Genomic DNA, 19,395 nt, shown 5'->3' on the forward strand with positions numbered 1-19,395 from the left:
CATACCAATGGTACCATTATAGTACCAATAGTGCCATAACAACAGCTATAAAAAAGAAAACCAATTTTTGTGAATGCTTACTGACCGAATGTTTGCTTCTGTTGACATATCAATTTCTTTATATAGAGTTTCTAATAATAAATAGGGGAGAATGGGGACATTTGCAACACTTATTTTCCTTCAGTTTTTCAGAGGCTGTTTGAATTGGAAAGTCAAAATTTAATGTATTAAACCTAGATCACTATGCTACCAACCCACAATGCTGTAGCATGTTAAATTGTAATAATATACATACAACATATAGTTATATAGACAAAATTAAATGTTGCAACTAGCCCATGTAAGGGAGAGTCATCAAAATGTAATAAAAAAAATTGAATTTTTGTTATTTTAGTAGGGTCTTCACAAAGTTAATCTGGCTGTGTAAAGACAAAGACTAATAGGAAAAAAAAACTTTTTTTTGTTAATTATTAAAATAAATGTGAACCTTTGAGTAGGGATCCACAGAGGCAGAAATAAACAGGTCAGAATATGTGATATGAAATGATGTTTAATGTTTTTATAATTTTATATTTATCAACAGAACTTTCTTTAGTCAATTTATATTGAAACTGGTAAGTTCATAACCATATTACCCAGGTTAATCCACCAACTGTGCACATTTGATAAGGTTTGCTAAAGTATACATGCTGGACACATAAATTGTTGGAAAAAAAATGTATGACTGGTCAAACAGAACTGAATTATTTAAGAATAACTTGAATTATTTAACACTCAAATAGTATAATTATTGTTTGAATGAAAACATCCAGACACCAAGAACTTAAAGTTTTGGTGACATCAGACCTTGTTTTAATATTGGCATATAATACTTAGTTTTTGCTACACTGTTTCTTTTTGAAAGTTTTTAGCAGAGGTCTGTGGTGCTCCATCTAGTCATTAGACTTTAATAATATTGACTTAGATGGTTTCATCAGACGCACGTGTGCTGACGCAATATACGTCTGGATCCGAACATTACTTCAGGTTTCGTTTTTTTAATGTTACTAAACTGATCTTTTGAACAAATGCCTCGTCGAAAATAACAAATGTTTTGGTTTCCTATGTAATCTGCGTGTTATTTTTTTGCTTGTAATATAAACAAACTAAGTTTAAATTGCTTTGTTGTTATTTATTCTTAGCGGAGTTTACTGGAAGTTACGTTCGGACCACGACAGCCGCTTGTTTATGTTGTTACTGCTGAAACCGTCTATACATCCCAGAATTCAATAGGCTTAGATAGATTAATTATTATCTGGTGATAGGCTATTATATAATGTGATTTTAAGAGTTGATATAAGTGATACGTGACCCTGAACTACGTTAGGGTCAATTTTTTTATACATCATTTGAAAGTTGAATAAATAAGCTTTCCATTCATGTACGGTTAGGACAATAGCACCTTATTTGGCCGAGATACAACTATTTAAAATTGTCAAATCTATAGGTGCAAAAAAATCTAAATATTGAGAAAATCACATTTAAAGTTGTCCAAATAAAGTCCTTAGCAACTGCATCCACTCACAACATTAAAATTTTTATATATACTTACAGTAGGAAATTTACTAAATATCTTTATGAAACACGATCTTTACTTAATATCTAAATGATTTTTGGCATAAAAGAATAATCGAAATTAAAACATGTAGAAACTAATGCATAAAATTACATCCTAATGCAAACCCGAATCTAACCCCGACCCCAAGCGACAATGATTTAAAAATAGGAAAAAGCAATGTGAAAAAAATATATAAAATGACACGATAAAGAAAGTCGTCCCACAGACACGAAAAACTATTTATAGAAATTTGTGCGGTGGCCCGAAAAACAGCGGAAAATCGAGTCAATAACACAAATACATTAATCAAATATTTTGTGACTGTAACATGAACTGCCGTGAGATATGGTAGAACCATGCTACTTATTACCGAATTTAATCTCTGCAATCCTAATCTGTCATTTATCTTAATGAAACACTTTAAAACGGAGTCATTTGTTTACTACTGTGGTTATATCTTAAGACTTTCTTTATCTCCCAGAATATGTGTTTCTAACTTTAGGACTGTCTTTAAATACCCTGCTGGGCTTCTTCCAGTAGTGGATACTATCAATCATCACTTATAGTCCAGGCAAAATAGCGTTTTACGACAGACTAATTGTAAAATAATTTTTTTCACCATAGATCATTTCTATGAGGTGTCCAGAACAACATACTAAAAGTCCTAAGAAATCCTAGTTGAGGAAATATGTTAATTTCTCATCAATCCGAAATGTGTGTCAATAAGGCCATACTACAGTACAACCCAATGGGGCTATTTTTTTCCTTTACTCCTATCAAAATGAAACTTTACACAATGAAAGTACCCATGAAAAGTAAATTTTTTTGTATTACAAGTTGCTTTGAAAATTAAATTTAATATGCAAATAAGCTATACACTAATCGAATATGCCCAAAATACACCCAAAAGTAACTTTTTGGTATTACAAGTTTCTTTTGAAATGAATTTGAATATCCACATGAGCTTTACACTTATTTAATATGTCCTAATTTGCATAGGCAGAAACATCATTCATATGATAAATATATCGGCCCAATGTTCATCCAATCATCCTGCTGCTTTTAGACTGGCCTCTAACCTGAAAACTGCCTGGCTTGGTAGTTCCTGCCAGCTGTATAACCCCCACCGGTATAATCTTCAGGGTCACGGAGGAACACAAGCCTCCCCACCACAACAAGGTAGCAACAGAAGGGGAGGCCTTTTTCGTGTTTTACAGACAATGAGAACTGCAGGAAGCTGTGCTAGGATGAAGTCCAGAGTTTTGAATAGAATTGATTTGGAAATAGTTAAGTAGCAACTAAATTATTCAGTTAATTTATATTAGGCTAATGAGTTCCCTTGCTGCTGAATATTTCATAAACTCTGTCCAAATGTAACAAGTTGGGTCAAATTAAAAATGTGCCTCTATTAATTTGTCATCTGTACAATTGTCCGTCATTGAAAATGATGGAATGTTACAATAAATTAGACAAATGACTCAGTAGCAACTTTGTGTATGACATAATTTTTTTTGTGAATTCTTTTATATGATTTTTAACTTGTAACATTATTTATTTTCAAACTTTATTGGTTAGACTTCCTACTCGGGTTAATACATCACACATTGATTTAAAACAACAAAAATTAAAATCACTTACATATCTATTAAAAATCTAAGATTACATTTACATTTATACATTGGGCAAACGCTATCCAAAGTAACTTACAGTGCATTCGAAGTACACTTTACAGTATATCCATGATCATTACACTACTCAATGCTCCTCCAACTAGGCATGGGCCAGTATAAGATTCTGGCGGTATGATAACCTTTAGCCAAAATACCATGGTTTCATGGCGTTGCGGTATTGCCATGGCAACACTAAAATGTGTTATTTTCAAATGCCAGATAAAAATAAAGCCTTTAAATTATAATATGCTTTCAAAAAATATATAATATTTTCGTAATGTATATTAAATGTAAACATCAAATCAATCACATGACTTAATGATATATTGAATTTTGTATAAACAAAGCTCATACCTTAAAAACGATATCACAGAACTTTTTATTGGTTTTGAAACCTTGACTGTTTAAAACCTCGGTATACCTTGAGACCGGTAACTGACCCACGCCTACCTCCAACTGAGTGATGTTTCATCTCAAGCTGCGTTTCAATATTGCTACCAGAATGCCATATATGATATTTTGAGGCCCATGAAGAATGGCTAAAGTGTCTCTTTTTGAAGATTTGTGATCTCATATTTCACTTTATGAATTTATGGAGGCCAGCTATAACCTAGTAGATGTACCAATAAAGAGATTAAGCGGTCTTCAGTCATTTCCTCACATGGCAGTTTGTGGCGGCGATTAGGTTTAGCATAACCCCATTTCCGATAGTAATTACACGGGCAATCTACCTAAAGCATAATTCTGCATGACCATTACATTGGTTGGTGTAAGATTACATTATTTTATCATGCACATTCTCATTTTGCAATGATAAATATGTCCGTGCAATGCCTACAGACACTGTAGGAGTCATGTTACACATTTGTAAACAATGCACAAGGCAATAAACCACCACAACATGATACTCCGGCAATACCAAATTTTGACCACATAGAGGCAGTACAGACCAACAAAACAGACACCAGAAGCTTCATGCTTCTGTGATGATGTAAATTTCTTCATAGTGTTCTTTGATCATCATCATCACAGTTACAAAATACAATAATTATACTTTTTAAATTAAAACCATTGCATTTTTTTCACCATTGTTTCATTGATTTCGTTTCTAAATGTGTACTAAACTAACTTTGATTTGGTCTGTGAGTGATGTTTGGATATCACAGCAGCATACTCCCTTCCAGAGCGGTAAAATGTGCGCTTTAGCTCAGGTGTGGAGAAATCCACGTGAAACAGACCAAAGCGCAGACGAAAGCCTTCTGCCCACTCAAAGTTGTCCAGTAGAGACCAGGCAAAATATCCCTTTACGTTCACTCCTTCTTGACTGATAGCTGGTAAACAGACACATCATCCAGATCATTCTTAGCCTGGAGCTCCATTCAGTTTTTTCAGTATTTCATGTACATCTATATATAAAATGCCATTAGTTTGCATCTCAAGGCTGTAGGATACACATAATGTTACCAGTTAAGTTGCAGGAACGCTGTGAATGTTTAACTTAATATTAATATTAACCCAACAAAAATGTATTAGTGTTGCATAATCATACAATACCTTTGCCTACTTCCTGCAGTGTGTCCTGATAAAAAGTACACCGGTCATCATCTTCTTTTTGAACCGGCCCACTCTGCGAAAAGCCATTTTCGGTGATATAGATGGGCAGACTGGTATAAGTGTCCTGTAAAAAAAGCAAATATAAATAGTTTGATTAATGTACATTTTATATTGTATGCATTTTGCAGATGCTTTTATCCAAAGCGACTTTCAGCACATTACAAGGTATACAATTTTTTGTCTTCCCTGGCTTCGAACCAATGATCTTTGGTGTCACTACAGTAGCACATTTCGGCAATCACTCTAAATAATCTCAAACTGTATGTCAATCCATTTGACCTTTGAAGTACCTTTATATATTTTAACAACTTCCGCAATCCGTCAGGGACAACAGCCAGCCAGTAGATCCCACTTATGGGCCATGAGGGATCAGTAACACCTTCTGCTCCTTCGTCACCAGTAAAACTGAGCTCACGAGCACCATTCAGATTTTTCACTTTTCGAGACGTGTAGTAGTTCAGTGCAAAGAAATCAGCTGTTCCCAGCGGAGACGGCTCGTCTTTAGAGAACCGAGGGAGCCGTGGGCCCTGGTTGTATCCCAATTCCAAACTCCTAGCCTCAATCCTGGACTTCATGGATTCTGGGTAATCTCCCGTGCCAAACACAGGGCACGCAAACCAACCCAAAGAGAAGGCCAAGTATCGCTCTGTGGCTGCGACATCTTTAGGACAGCCAGGATCCAATGGTTCTGCCCAGTCGCTATTAAGGGCGATAGATACTTGCCCTCCTTGTAAATGTCTAAAATCTGAATTATAACTATGCCAGGACTTGGCGTGGGCCCGCAGCATGTTATGACCCACCAAGTAGGCTGATATTCCTGGCTCTTTGATCCCAGGAGCAAAGATGCCATCCTCATGGCCTAGTTTGGCATAAACATAGGGCTCGTTTACTGTGATCCAAAGTTTAACTCTGTCCCCAAAAGTCTTAAAGCAAAACCTGGCATAATTTTCAAAGATGTCTGCAATGTCTGTTGATTGCCATCCTCCACAGTCCTCTAAGGCTTGAGGTAAGTCGAAGTGACACAACGTGACCATAGGGGTGACATCACTAGCGATCAAATTATCGATGACTTTGTTGTAGTATTCCACGCCTAAAATTGAAAGAAATTAAGGTCAAATACATAGTAAAGTAACTATAAAATGTTTTAACAAAATGTCAGAAGAGTGTTCCAACTATTTACGCATTTTATTTTCTAATTCTTTTAATTCTGTTTTACTTCATTATTTTTTTTATTTTACTGTCTATCTTATTTTCTTGTACATCTTCCAATACATTGTTGCAAACAAGACCTATATAAGCATTAATTACTTTTTACTTAAACACTTCTATAATCTTTTTAACAAAGTTTGCGACTTATAAAAGTGACTTCTACAGAATCATCAATCGTTTGCACAAATGTAAATGTAAAATGAGACTTTGGCTTTGGTATTTGACTTTCTGGACCCCACACACAGTGCAGTTTCACAAGGAGCACCTTTCAGATTGACATGATTTGTGGTGCCGTCAGGAAGGATCCGTGCCCAGGATATAGACAGACGATAATGTGTTAGTCCAAGCTGCAGGATACATTTTAGGTCCTCTTCCCAAAGTTGATAGCTGTTGCAGGCTACATCACCAGTCTGGTCTTCAAACACCTTTCCTTTAGCATGACAGAATGTGTCCCATGTGCTCGGCCCTTTACCATCCATATTCCAGCCCCCTGTAAGATAGTTAAAAACTAAATGGAGCTTTTTGGAAATTGCTGACCTTGGGAATTTGAATACTGTTGTCTGACCATGTAACAATCCATACAATCACAGTATCTAACCTTAACAAAAATAACTGTGGGTAGTACCATATTACTGAATGATTACCACGTTCATAAACCTTGGTATTTTAATGGTACTTCAATATAAAAAAAAAATGGAATCAACAACAAAAAATCCAATTTATTACATAAGTACTAAATAAATTAAATATTTACTCAAAAATAAATGATTGAATAAATAAATGAAACATTTATTTATAAACTAAATGAGGTTAATGTTTGTGAACAAACTTAATGTTGGCTCGAGAAAGCCTGATCTAAAAGTTCAAAAATAGTATAAAGTTTGATGAAAAGTAGATAGAGAGAAAGAGAGAGAGCGAGAGAGACCTATTATGTGTTTGTATGTGTTGTGTGCATGTGTGCGTAAGGGCTTCACAATTAATTAAAATTTGTGCTCCATTTGTGCTCATTTCTGTGCGTTTCGCCAGTATGTTTGGGCACCAAATACAGTGGTCAATCAGAGATTTTGCAATTGAGAAGTTGACGTGTCCTTTAGGCATAAAAGTTAACACACAAAGTTAAATCTAATGCTACGTACACATCCAAACGCGGGGCATCGTGTTACTCGCTCTAGATTACTCGCAGGATTCAAATTTTTTGGTCGAGTTGAATATTTTCAACATGGGCGAAGACGCGTTTGAGGTGAATAGCGTGTGTTTTTCGTGGTAAACGCGCCACCCATATCGCCCCACGCGAGGACGCGTCTGATCGCATCTTTGCATTGACTTTGTATGTAATCTACTCGCGCAAATCGTTGAACTCGCGTCTGGTGTAAACCCACAGTAAGTAATCTAGAGCGAGTAACGCTATGCCCTTCGTTTGGGGTGTACGTAGCATAAGGGGTTGTGCACACCAAAACTTTTAAACGCGGCTGAAAATGCCTGGAGGACACCGAATGCCAGCTGTTCTTCAGCTGAGTGCTTTGGTAGCTCTGATTCTTCAGCTGTGAGCCAGTTAGGTTGCGGTGGTAATGTCCCACCCATCCTACGCTGTGATTGGAAGGCTGTGTGAGAACTGACATTGACGAGCGGAGCTTTTCACTCAAAGTTGAATATTTTTTAACTATCAGCGCTGAGCGCGGAAAAACCGTCGAGCACCGGTTTCCAGCACGGAAGAAAACCGCAAGCTGCAAGCTTATTTGAAAAACGCAGAGCTTCCATTGGAAACAACTGAAAACATGCGCCTGCCGCGGGCGTAAAAGCTTTGGTGTGCACGCCCCCTAAGAGTTGACAGCTGAAATTTAAAACAAACATTCAACCCGAAGATTCTATGAATGTAAGTCTATAGCATTTTTTAAGACGTTTGAAAGTCCGGTTTAGGAGAACCGATCCCTTAGAAAAAATAAAGAAACCAAATTCAGACCAGTTTTTCAGATTTGTGCAAAGTTGGTAGCTGTAGCTTGAAAGCTCTAAGGTAATGTTGTGCACACCAAATTGTTTATGGCGGCGGCCGGCATATGTATTTGAATTGTTTCCAATGGAAGCGCTGCACTTTTTAAAAACACCAGTAGCTGGTGCGTTTTGTCCACGCTGAGCACCGAGAGTTGAAAAATATTCAACTTTGGGTAAAAAGCTCAGCTCGTCAATGTCACTTCTCACTCGGCCATACAATCACAGTGGATCAGGGGTGGGACAAATATGAATACAACCAACCGGCGCATTGTTCAACGACTGATAAACAAAGCAGAAGTATCATAGCAACAAAAGTTGAAAAAAGTTGGCAAGAGCCTACAGTAGGCGTCCGCCTGCCATTTTCAGCCGCGTTTGGTGTGCACGCCCCTTAAGAGGAGTTACAATTGATCATTTTACTACCAGAAGAATAATGATAAAAAGTTGAAGAGAAACAACAGTATGTTGGTTTTCAAGAGCCAACATAATAATTTATTTTAAACTGAATGAACACATCAAGATATTATTTCTAAACTAATTAATAAGTTGAAATACCAGGGAACTTTTGGCTAGTTAAATTTACTTTAATATTTACTGTAGCACAATGTAGTAAAATTCATAGATAGTAACAGTGTTTTAAATCTCACCAAATTATAAAGTTCAGGATTTACTACAGTTTTTCAATTTACTATAGTTAATCCTACGGAATACTGTAGTAACGTTATACATTAATATTAATGATATACTACAGCATACGATTTACAACAGTAAACTATAGTAAATACCAAAGTATATTACAGTATTGTATTGTATTGTGGGATTGGCTATTTTGATTCTTATTTATTCCACATTACTAATAAACATGACAACCGCGATGTTATCTCACAGTTAACCTTAGTTATCTAACTAAGTACAGTAAACCATACCTTTGATCACGAGCATACATTTTACCTTCAATTTGATATGCAGATGTCGAAGCTCCCCATGCAAAGTCGCTTGGAAATGCGCTAACATCCAGAGCAGACATGTTTAAACGAATGATTGTTTAATGAAAGCTACACAATGTTAACTCACTGTTAAACTGAATTAATAAGCACTAATAATATTATCCTGTTTCTCTATCTTCTGCATCGACTTTCGAAAAGTTCCGCTTTATGTAATGCGACGTGTACGTCATCACGCACTGCGCGTGATGTCACTACGCAACCTCCACGATGTGGTGTTGCTAAATTTAAATGTTTCGGGAATGATTTATGAAGGGTGTTGAGAGACTGTGGGAAATTAAAATCTTTGGTGATGAAGGTTCATGTTTATTGGTGACGAATTGGATGTTGTTTTTATACAGATAAGTAAACATGTGGTTTTAGGCACAACTAAAAAATAGAAAACATGAATGAAAACCAAATAGCCCAAGGTTGAAAGACCTTTGACTTTAATCTGTATGAGGAAGACTGATGCTACCATACAAAACCAAAACATCTCCACTCGACTTACTGTCACAACACACAATGTATTGTTCTATGAAGGGAGCCAGACTACAGCTTTTTTACTACTCCCAACCAGTCTTAACTTGTTTGTAGTGCCGTGTGAAGAGTCCCTTTTGTGAGGGCCACAAAAACAAATGAGAACAATGGCTCAATGATCCTTCAGTATTGTGTTGCAGAACCTTAAAAGAAAAAAACTTTAATGCAGAAACTGCAGAAATTGATCAGTTTCTGTATACATTTATTTATTTTGCTAAAAAAGCTTAATTTTTTTAAGTTTATTCAATTGTGACTCACTTGCAATGTGCCCTGCAATGTATTTGTAAAATGTATTTGCAAAACGCCACATATCTTTTAGTGATTATATAGTCAATAAATGCCTGTAATTTAAATGTATGGAAATTAGAAAATGTTTAAATATTATTATTAAGAAACATATCATAAAATAAGAAAATATTTTCAATATTTTTGAAAAAGTGTTTTCATGCCAAACCCAAGACTGTGGTCACATCTTGACATTTTATGTTATACCTTTCTGTTAATAATAAACCCTCATTAGAACTTAATTAAACTATAGACTCAAGAAAGGTCATTTACAAGAGGCGGCAACAGCCTATATTTTTCCTTAGCTGAAATGTTGAACTCAGGTGATTTAATAACACATCCAGGAAAGCTGAATCATAGTTAATTGGAATTCCCTGCAGCAGATGCTCTTTTACTGCAAAGTAGAAAACAGCACTGCTTAAAGATACAAGAGCAAGTATGTAGAAAAATAAAATGTAAACATAAAATAGAATAAGACATATTAAAAGAAAGAAAGGAACAATAATAGTGTATATTTATCATCATCATTATCAGAAAAAAATCCACCAAGAAAAATGTAAAATTTAAGCAAAGTATTAAGATATTTTTATTCTTGTAAATAAAAAGATACCAAAATGTTAAAGATTGTGGTTACTGGTGGAAATAGGAACATATGCCTCGAAGCGAAGAGTTTAATTCACATTTCATAAAATGACACACTTCCCAAAGGTAATAGCAGCAGCAGGCACTGGAGTTGAGACCAAACCAGGGGTGACGTCACGGGAGGAAATGGAACCTGAAGCCTCGGGCTCACAGTCACAGAACATGCTACACTTCTCTATGGACTGAACATATTCACGGTTTTACGCTCTCACAGACTTCCAGGATCCACTTTTCCATTTGGAGTACACTTTCAGCCTGTATCTCTGGAAGAACGTCCTTTCTGTCCCGATTGGTGACTGCATTGAAGCGCATATGGAACAATCTCAAAGTAGAGCGCAACTTTTCGCCTTCAGTTTCCAAATTGCTTTTATTGTTTGGCTTGTGGATATATAACACAGATTTGTTTTAGAGACGTGTAAAATAACTACCGCATTTAACCGTGTCGCGAGTCACGTTTTCTTGCGGAGCCTGTCGTACCGAGTGCAATAAGAAAAGTTTACAACCGAATTTGCTTAAGTTTGTGAGACTGTTATCTCTCGGGATGGCTGCAGCTTATTCAAATGGAGAGGCGAGATTTCCACACTAACTGGCAACAAAGAAAATGTAACGACTTTGAGAGGCATTATATATATCAGTTGTTCTTTCGCGCGAAACGCTGAAAACTTGCCTTGAAAAGCTGGAGACGGAATGGAGCGCGAGCTTTTGGAAAACAAAGACCGCGACCGTGGGACTGTTTAATGTGGATTTGACGATAAATCGCTTTGGTAACATTTTGTCGACGCCTTGTCGAGGTCAGTATTTTGACTATGACTTAAAACTGTCGTCTCGCGTCTCTGACTGTTTATGGCCAATAATAACTGGCACGCATATCGAAAGGTTGTGTTTTGATAAGGACGCCGAACGGAATTCTGGGATATTTATATGCAAATCGAATTCACAATCGCTTGTAAATTTTAAGAGAAAGGAGTAATGTCGGTTGGCGCTCTTTGCGTCCTGCTCTTGGCTTTCGTGCTGTTTGGAGGCGTGAACGCTTTGGGATCATCTGAATGTAAATCATATGATGAGCGCTCCAGAAGCGCTGGGAAAAGCCCTCCGTCCGGGGCCACGCTGGACAGGAAGGTGGTCTGCAGTAATTTGGAGCTCCATCAGGTGCCACCCACTGAATCATTCCCTAACAGGACAGTCTCACTGTAAGTCAACACTCATCTAACATGCTTATACACATTTTAATAGTTTACAAATACTCTTATGAACCATTTTTGGGCATTTTACAGTAATATTTAATGATGTTCTACTGGTTCCCATCTGCCTGATAAACTCCCCCCAATTGTACTCAACCTTTAGAGACCCACAGGGACCATTAAAGTTTCCTTTAAAAGCAATAAAACTATTCATTCATTCTAACAGAAAGTTTTAACTAAATGTTTTTAACCACAATATGAAATGTCAGATGTCAAATAGCCATGCAAGGTTTAAAAAAAATAATAATTATTTTTTCAGTTAAGTAAGCACTGATTTCAGAATTGTCACATCCGTAAAAGAGAAATGGGACATCCATAACATTGTTTATCCTCATAAATGCTCAAAAAAAAAAAAAAAAAAAAAATTCTGCAGGGTTACCAAAAAATTGGTACATAGGCTATATACCAATATTTAAATATGGTGTGAGTTGTTAATTGATGTTTATGAATGCATATCTGAACCCATAGTTTGTTAAAATGCAATGCAGTAACTCACTATATTTCACTCGCTTGTGGTGGATATTTGACATTTAAAAATAATGCTGTTAATGTAAATTTTTGTGTTAAAGGGGTTTGTCACCATAAAATCAGGTTTATACAGACACTGCCTGCTTGTCTTGGTTTTCATTCCAACTAGGGATGCATAACGATTAATCGCAATTAATCTAGAGCAGAATAAAAGTTTTTGTTTACATCATATATGTGTGTGTGAACTGTGTATAATAATTATGTATATATTATGTATATATATAAATTTTAAGTAAATAGATATATTTATATATTAAGTATTTATATTTAAATATAATATAAATTATACATAAATATACAAATGTATATGCACATGTAAACATTTCTTAAATATGTACATGCACGTGTGTGCATTTATCTAGACAAAGTTATTATACACCGTTCACACACATATGATGTAAACAAAACTTTTAAACTGCTATAAATTAATCTGAATTAATTGTTATGCATCCCTAATTCAGACTGTATGTCAGGGGTCATAAAGGTGTATATACTGTACATGTAGTACAGTGTGATACAAGTCTTTCATATGAACATTGCAAGCAAAACAGCATCAGTTTTAAAAAGTGGCTTAGCTTCCTTTTGTGCTCTGTGTGTGGCTGTTTGTTCAGCATTATCAGGGTCTAAATGAAAAGCTGTCCACGTGATGGTGTCTTTCAGAGATGGACGTCAGGCATGTCCAAATGCCTGAATGCTACTTTCGTCTTTCTTCATGCGGACGTGCAGAGTACGCACTGAAGACAGGAAAGAGTGGAAGCAGAGACTTTGACCTGGGGGAAATAAACAGCGATAGCATACACCGGTGATAGATTTAGTGCTGCTGTTTTAAAACGCTTTCAGACTGTAATGTACACTTTAAACATGATCTTGGATTGAGAATACGGACAGTCATTGTTATGGTTTACTTGTGTTTCTCAATAGTGGGAAACCTTTGAAGTTTGTAAGTTGGTCTACGTGAGTCAGAAGGGTAATTAAAAATCAGCAGTGTCAGTTTATTTGGTCTGTATACAGGAAGTCTTAACATTACAATGGGCAATCTAAACATATACTTGTCTCAGTTACAGTAAGGAAAGAGGCACATGGGCGTAGCATGTTTACAAAAAAGCTTTTCAGGGACAGCTGACTATAGTTCTGTTTTTTTGGATGAAGTTTTTTGGTTTCTCCTGTGAAGGGCTTGCCAGTAGACATATGGTGAATGAATGTGGCATTTCTGGACCTACTGGACACTCTCTTTGACCCTAAAAAATCAATTACCTTCTGGAGCCTGGTACAGGAATCCCTTTACCCCACACATGCATGTGGGGTTGGCAGGTTTATGTTTAGAAAGTGTTCCCATATAGTAAACCTCTTGAACTTTAACTGGCAAGTAAGACAGTTGTCAATAGTTTAAGAAAAACTGATGAAAGAAATGGCATTCATTCCCTGCAGGGTTTTAGGATCTGCTCATTTAAGATGTGTAGGATCTCCTAAAATTACTGTCAGCCTCCAATTTTGAGTATAAAAGCTTTTCCTCTGGGTTAGAAAAGTGACCTGTGCTGGATGGAAGTTGACACTGGTGCAGTTTAGTTTTCTTTCTGTAATATTTTGGCATTACTGCTTATGAATGGTTTAATGACTGCTGCTGTTTCCTGTAGTGCTTTAGGAAAGTTAAATACTTGGGTAAAGATTTTGTATCTTAGTATCTGTTGTAAAAGGATATTGTGTGTGTGCAGCTGTCTTTTTATGTGAGCTCAGTTGTAGAGCTTGTGTTTCTCATAGGGAACTGTTGAAAGCTACACCTGGATGAAGTTGTTCTCCCCAAAGCACACCTGGTAACTGTAGAAAGACAGCTTGGGATTGATATTCCTAGTTTAAAGTAATGAAGAAACCTTTCTAGCTGGTTTAATAATAAAAGGACGGAAGATAACGATATGGAAAAATTAAAGGAATAGTCCATTTTCTTATAAGAAAAATCCAGATAATTTACTCACCACCATGTCATCCAAAATGTTGATGTCTTTCTTTGTTCAGTCGAGAAGAAATTATGTTTTTTGAGGAAAACATTCCAGGATTTTTCTCATTTTAATGGACTTTAATGGACACCAACACTTAACTCAACACGTAACAGTTTTTCTCAAAGTTTCAAAGGACTCTAATTGATCCCAAACGAGGCATAAGGGTCTTGTCTAGCGAAACGATTTTCATTTTTGACAATGATTTTGGATGACATGGTGGTGAGTAAATTATCTGGATTTTTCTTTTAAGAAAATTGACATTTTTTAAGAAAATGGAAAATGGTTTTGGTGCACCTTTAAAAAAGATATAATAGTCTTCACAAAACATTTAGCCTCAAATGTGTTTGTGAATGTTGTGCTCTTAATAACATGTCTTTGTCGACACTTGCTATTTTCTTTATGAAGGCATATATTGGGAATTGGGATTATAGAGTTTTATTGTGAATGATTTTAAATAGACGATGCACTGCAGGTATTTTTGCTTAATGTGTCTTATTAGACATACATTTTATTTTCAAATATTACAACTTTAGGGGGCTAGTTTCCCAGACAGGTTTTATATTAATCCAGGGATAGGCCTTAGTTATAATGGGCCATTTAAGTAGCTTTAACAACATACCTGGCAAAAAAAACATTACTGGGGTGTACATCTGGGACAAACCAATAGCATTGATATATGTTAAGATATGTCAGTGCAAGATGTTTTTAAATTAAGGCAGCTCAAACATGCATTTTAGTCTGCGACTAGGATAAGCCCTGTCTGGGAAACCGCCCCTATATCAGTCCAAGTTTTTATTCAATATTAAAGCGACCGACACTTTAAATTTAAATCAAATCCATAACCACACATCTTCACTTTATAGTGGTGTTATTAGTAGTTTGGTTACTGGGTCATTTAAGATAAGGTTGTATCTTCACCATCTGTCTCCAGCATTAGGAGACCTACGGGTGCCAGACGCTAATTTGACTGTTTACAGTCCTGTAACGTCCTGTCTACTGATGAATGATTTAAACAAGTGGTTATCACAGGTATGCAATCAGGGAATGGCTATTTATTTAATGTGGTCTACACCCCCATAAAAATCACCTGACCATTTACATGTCAAACCTGAGTAATAAGCTAGCTCTTTTTGTAGACCGCTTCTAAAAATAATGTAAGTAAGTGTTGAGTAAAACCTTGTAGAAGCTGTTTAACCATCCAATCTTAAGCCATTTCATGGTATAGTCACAAAACTTTTCATTTATTTATTTGTGTTATTTGTTCATGGACACGATTTTCCTTGACAATGGTAATGTATAGAAATTCGTGCTGAGTGACACGAAAAAAAAAACACATTCGTGCTCAGTAAAAAAATAGTGTAGATGAGCATGAATAAATAAATCCAATATATCAAAATGCCTTGAGGTTGGTTTAAGTACTGTAATTGCGATTTATTATTGACAATTAATAGTTTATATTGAAGTTTTGAAATGTTTTATAACTTTCTGTGAAGCAGATGCATGGTAATTTCTAAACATCCAAAACTAAATATTATAATAAATAACACATAATTATGGGAGTTAAAAAATTAATGGCTAAAGGACATATCAAGTTATCAATTTTCAAATCTCTGAATCCCCATTGTATTTGGTGCCCAAACATACTGCCGAAACGGAGTACAAATGGACAGCTGTAATTTAGTCTTTTGGCGATTATGTACTTGCTTCACCCGTAATTGTAATCCCGAGTAGCTTTTTTATTAATTCTGCAGCCCTAGATGAAGGTCATGTGTGTCAGTTGTTGTTATTATGAGAAATATTCAGACAATGAGAGATGCAAAAACATGCAGCTAGGTTCATGAATTTCTGTCATTCTTATCTTATCTTGACTATTCAGAGTCACAAGGCAGCGTGTGTGAATGATTCTTCTCTACAAATGTCAGTTGTTCTCAGACATTTATCATCATCGGGAATTTAGTTCTGAATGTCAAAATGAAGGTTGCCCAGAATTAAAATATAAAGAAACGCACATGCAATTGACTGTGATATGAGGAAAACCTCAGATATAGTAGTTCACAGTTTGAATGAGCATCTATGACACTTAAAACTCTCACATAAATGTTATCTACCAGGAGCATTCAAAATAAATTCACTATTTGTTCAATACTGGATTGTATTACATCTAATTATGTAAGGAGCCTGTTGTATTCTGTTGATGCTTACTTTGCTTTACTTAACCAAGTAAATCCAAATGCATTCTTACAGTTTTTAGAAAAAAAGAATCTTACGTATTTAGTTTGGTTTTTAATTAAACCCAACTCTTGCCATGAACAGCCATAGAATCTGGCATGGTGTTAAAAAAAGAAAATGGGAGGATTAAAGTTGTTGTTTTATTGTAATGTCTACACTTTATTCAGCTGTTGTCTAGTGGGTGAATTCAACAAAATATTTTGTTTCACATTTACTCACTATAATGTTGTTACAAACTCTGATGAACACGAAGGAAGATATTTTGAGAAATGTCCGTAATCTAACCATCCATGAGCCCCATTTACTTCCATATTATTCTTTTTTCCTACTATGGATTTGGTTACAAACATTCTTCAAAATATCTTCCTTCTTGTTCATCAGAACAAAGACATTTATACAGGTTGTACCAAAATGAGAGTGAGTAGATTAAGACAGAAATTTCATTTTGGGGTATACTATCTCTTTAAGACTCTGTTTTGGAAGTATAAATACATTTTGTTTCCGTCGAATACCATTAAGAATCATTATATTTATGATTTCCTTATTATAATCTCTACCACGTGTATTTAGTAATAAATTTAGCTCTCTAAAAACAGTGTACTAACTTTGTTTTATAAGCAGGACTGGTCCCATTGAAGTACTAAAATAAACCAATCTATGGAGCAAGCTGTATTTACAACATGAAGCTGCATTCACAACCCATTTTCTTTGTAATGCGATATATTTAAGTGTTAAACAGGAAGTTTGAGGAGAAGAAAATGCAAGACGGGACTTGATTTTATCCCTTTTGAAATTAATTGGATTGTGAAGTGTCTGTTACATAGAGTTTTTGTCCGGTTTTGAAGGTCTACTACTCATCTGAAACACTGTTGGAACGTTTTGGATGAAACTGAAGTCGCCTCGGTGATCATCTAAAAGAGAAAGTGGTTTCAATGGCGAATTATTACATTTCGTTGAAAGATTACAAAGATGAGCATTTTATTTTCTTTGGAATAATGTGCAGATTAATGCACAATAAGACCAGGAATGTTTATTAAAAAAGTTAAATGGGGTGAACTTGATTTAGTGTTGACTCAGGTTTTGCAAATGTGTCTTCTCAGTGCTGTGGCAGACCTGAAATACCTCTTCCTTAATGCTCAGCACATCTGGAGTTTGAAGATGTACATTCTGCTAAAGTGAGGAAAGCTTAGGAACTGTTTGTGTTTGGAAATCCAGGAAAAATGGAGGCTGTCTCAGCAGGCCAAGCTTGTAATAAAGTCACCCCTCAACAGCCCATAATAACAATCTGCATGAGACCTGTGGATAAGGGGTTGTGAGCGCAAGCGACCGCATCCGGTGAAACCGTACTTAAGTTACAACAGCCAAACAAAAATGGTTGTGGTGTTTCATCTGAAAAGGACATGACTGTTAACCGCTGATTTACAAAATGGAGGAGACATGCAGGAGATATTACCCTTATGTTTTGGCTTTGAAAAACAAAAACAAACATAAAAACATTAAAACTATTTACGAAAATAGTGAAATGATACACCACCACCTGACTTTATAGATAATTGTTTTGTTTTTGTTTCACAATACCACCGTGAGATGGCCCTGAAAATGCGAAAAGCACCAAAGCCAAGTTCAGTAATGTGATGTTTTTTTTTTTATTGATTTGTTACAGCTGTTTGCGCTCTTGTATATCAGATGTAAGATGGCAAAGACTGTGTTTAGTGCCACGACAGTTTATCAAAACAAATTTTTGGGTACGTGCCTGAGCCAGCAGAGTTCTTCTCTGTTGATTATCATCTCAGCCAAAGATTATAGATATAACAAGATTGAGCACTGCCATTACTATAAATGATGGAAGTGCAATGCTCAATATGGCCGATGTGGTGCCAGAAGTCCTGCCTTTCAGTAAAAAGAGACAATTATCAATTGATAAAGACTGCTGATTCTCTGGGGGAAAGTCTTGTAAGTCATTAGTCAACCTGGCTGTGTGCATGCACAGTAGCTGAATAGACCTTAAAAAAGGTGTTTTTAGCACACTTTGAGCTTAAAGCCCTGGGTATAGACGGGTATAGTTTCAGCAGTAACAACATAAACAAACGGCTTTTGTGGATCACAAGTAACTTCCGGTAAACTCTGCTAAGAATCAATAACAACAAAGTCCTTTTAGAGGCTGTTTACACTTGGCATTAACATGCGTTTTCGTCGATCGATCACAAGTGGACAACGTTAATGCCAGGTGTAAACGGTGTTCAAAACGTTTTGAGCTCGTCCACTTTTGACCACTTTCAACCACATCCAGACGTAGTCGAAACCACTTTCGACCGGATCGCTTTGGAGTTGCGGAACGCATGTGGTTGAATGTGTTCGAACAGCCACACACGACTGTCTTCTCTCCGCCCATTTATCTAATCTGAGGTATTAAACACAAGTTTTACGTCTTTTTTTGACTTCTGGCGTGGACATACGGTGAACAGCGCTATTTTTAGCCTCTCATTGATAAAACTAAAGTGTCTGATCTCTGTAGTTTTGTTTTGAAAGCGTGTGAAAGTTGCGCGATCTTATTTCATCAATTGCGCTGAAAATTCAGAGAAAGCTCTTACATACACACGTACAAAACACTGTGCAGCATGTTTACTAGCTAAACTAGCAGTGGACTCCGACACAATATTAGTTTGCGTCCATATAAACTCATAATTACTCCCGCTCTGGTTTGAATGACAGCAGAGAGACTCGCCCACCGTCTCACAGACCACCCCCTCACAGTATTCAAGACAGATGCGATCGTAAGTGGAAAAAAGAGACGGATTTAAATACCAGGTGTAAACGTAATGTGTCTCTCGTCCACTTGTGATCCGATCGATGAAAACACATCTTAATACCAAGTGT

At 36.1% G+C, this 19,395-nt stretch overlaps 2 protein-coding genes across 3 annotated transcripts in view; one reads left to right on the forward strand and one right to left on the reverse strand.

Annotated features, from left to right (window-relative positions):
* Positions 1–2,860: 2,860 nt before the first annotated feature.
* Positions 2,861–9,242, reverse strand: gba3 (glucosidase, beta, acid 3). Of its 2 annotated transcripts, none has more exons than XM_065288919.2 (5): positions 9,003–9,218; positions 6,356–6,580; positions 5,172–5,971; positions 4,822–4,945; positions 2,861–4,598 (listed from the first exon to the last, which is right to left on the reverse strand). In XM_065288919.2, exons 1-5 carry the CDS (start codon positions 9,088–9,090, stop codon positions 4,387–4,389), a joined length of 1,449 nt encoding a protein of 482 aa, XP_065144991.1. In that variant the 5' UTR covers positions 9,091–9,218; the 3' UTR covers positions 2,861–4,386. The 2 variants fall into 2 exon arrangements, with proteins under 2 accessions (XP_065144991.1, XP_065144993.1); XM_065288921.2 differs by having other exon boundaries at positions 2,862–4,598; positions 9,028–9,242.
* A 1,405-nt stretch (positions 9,243–10,647) lies between these two features.
* adgra3 (adhesion G protein-coupled receptor A3) overlaps positions 10,648–19,395 on the forward strand; it is a 48,195-nt gene continuing 39,447 nt past the window's right edge. Inside the window, exon 1 of the mRNA XM_065288916.2 lies at positions 10,648–11,716. Within this exon, the coding sequence (XP_065144988.1) occupies positions 11,496–11,716 (221 nt within the window). The 5' untranslated portion in view covers positions 10,648–11,495. The remainder of the gene's footprint in view (positions 11,717–19,395) is intronic.

Source organism: Paramisgurnus dabryanus, chromosome 2 (genome assembly GCF_030506205.2).
Source record: "Paramisgurnus dabryanus chromosome 2, PD_genome_1.1, whole genome shotgun sequence".
In the NCBI taxonomy this organism is placed as follows: domain Eukaryota; kingdom Metazoa; phylum Chordata; class Actinopteri; order Cypriniformes; family Cobitidae; genus Paramisgurnus; species Paramisgurnus dabryanus.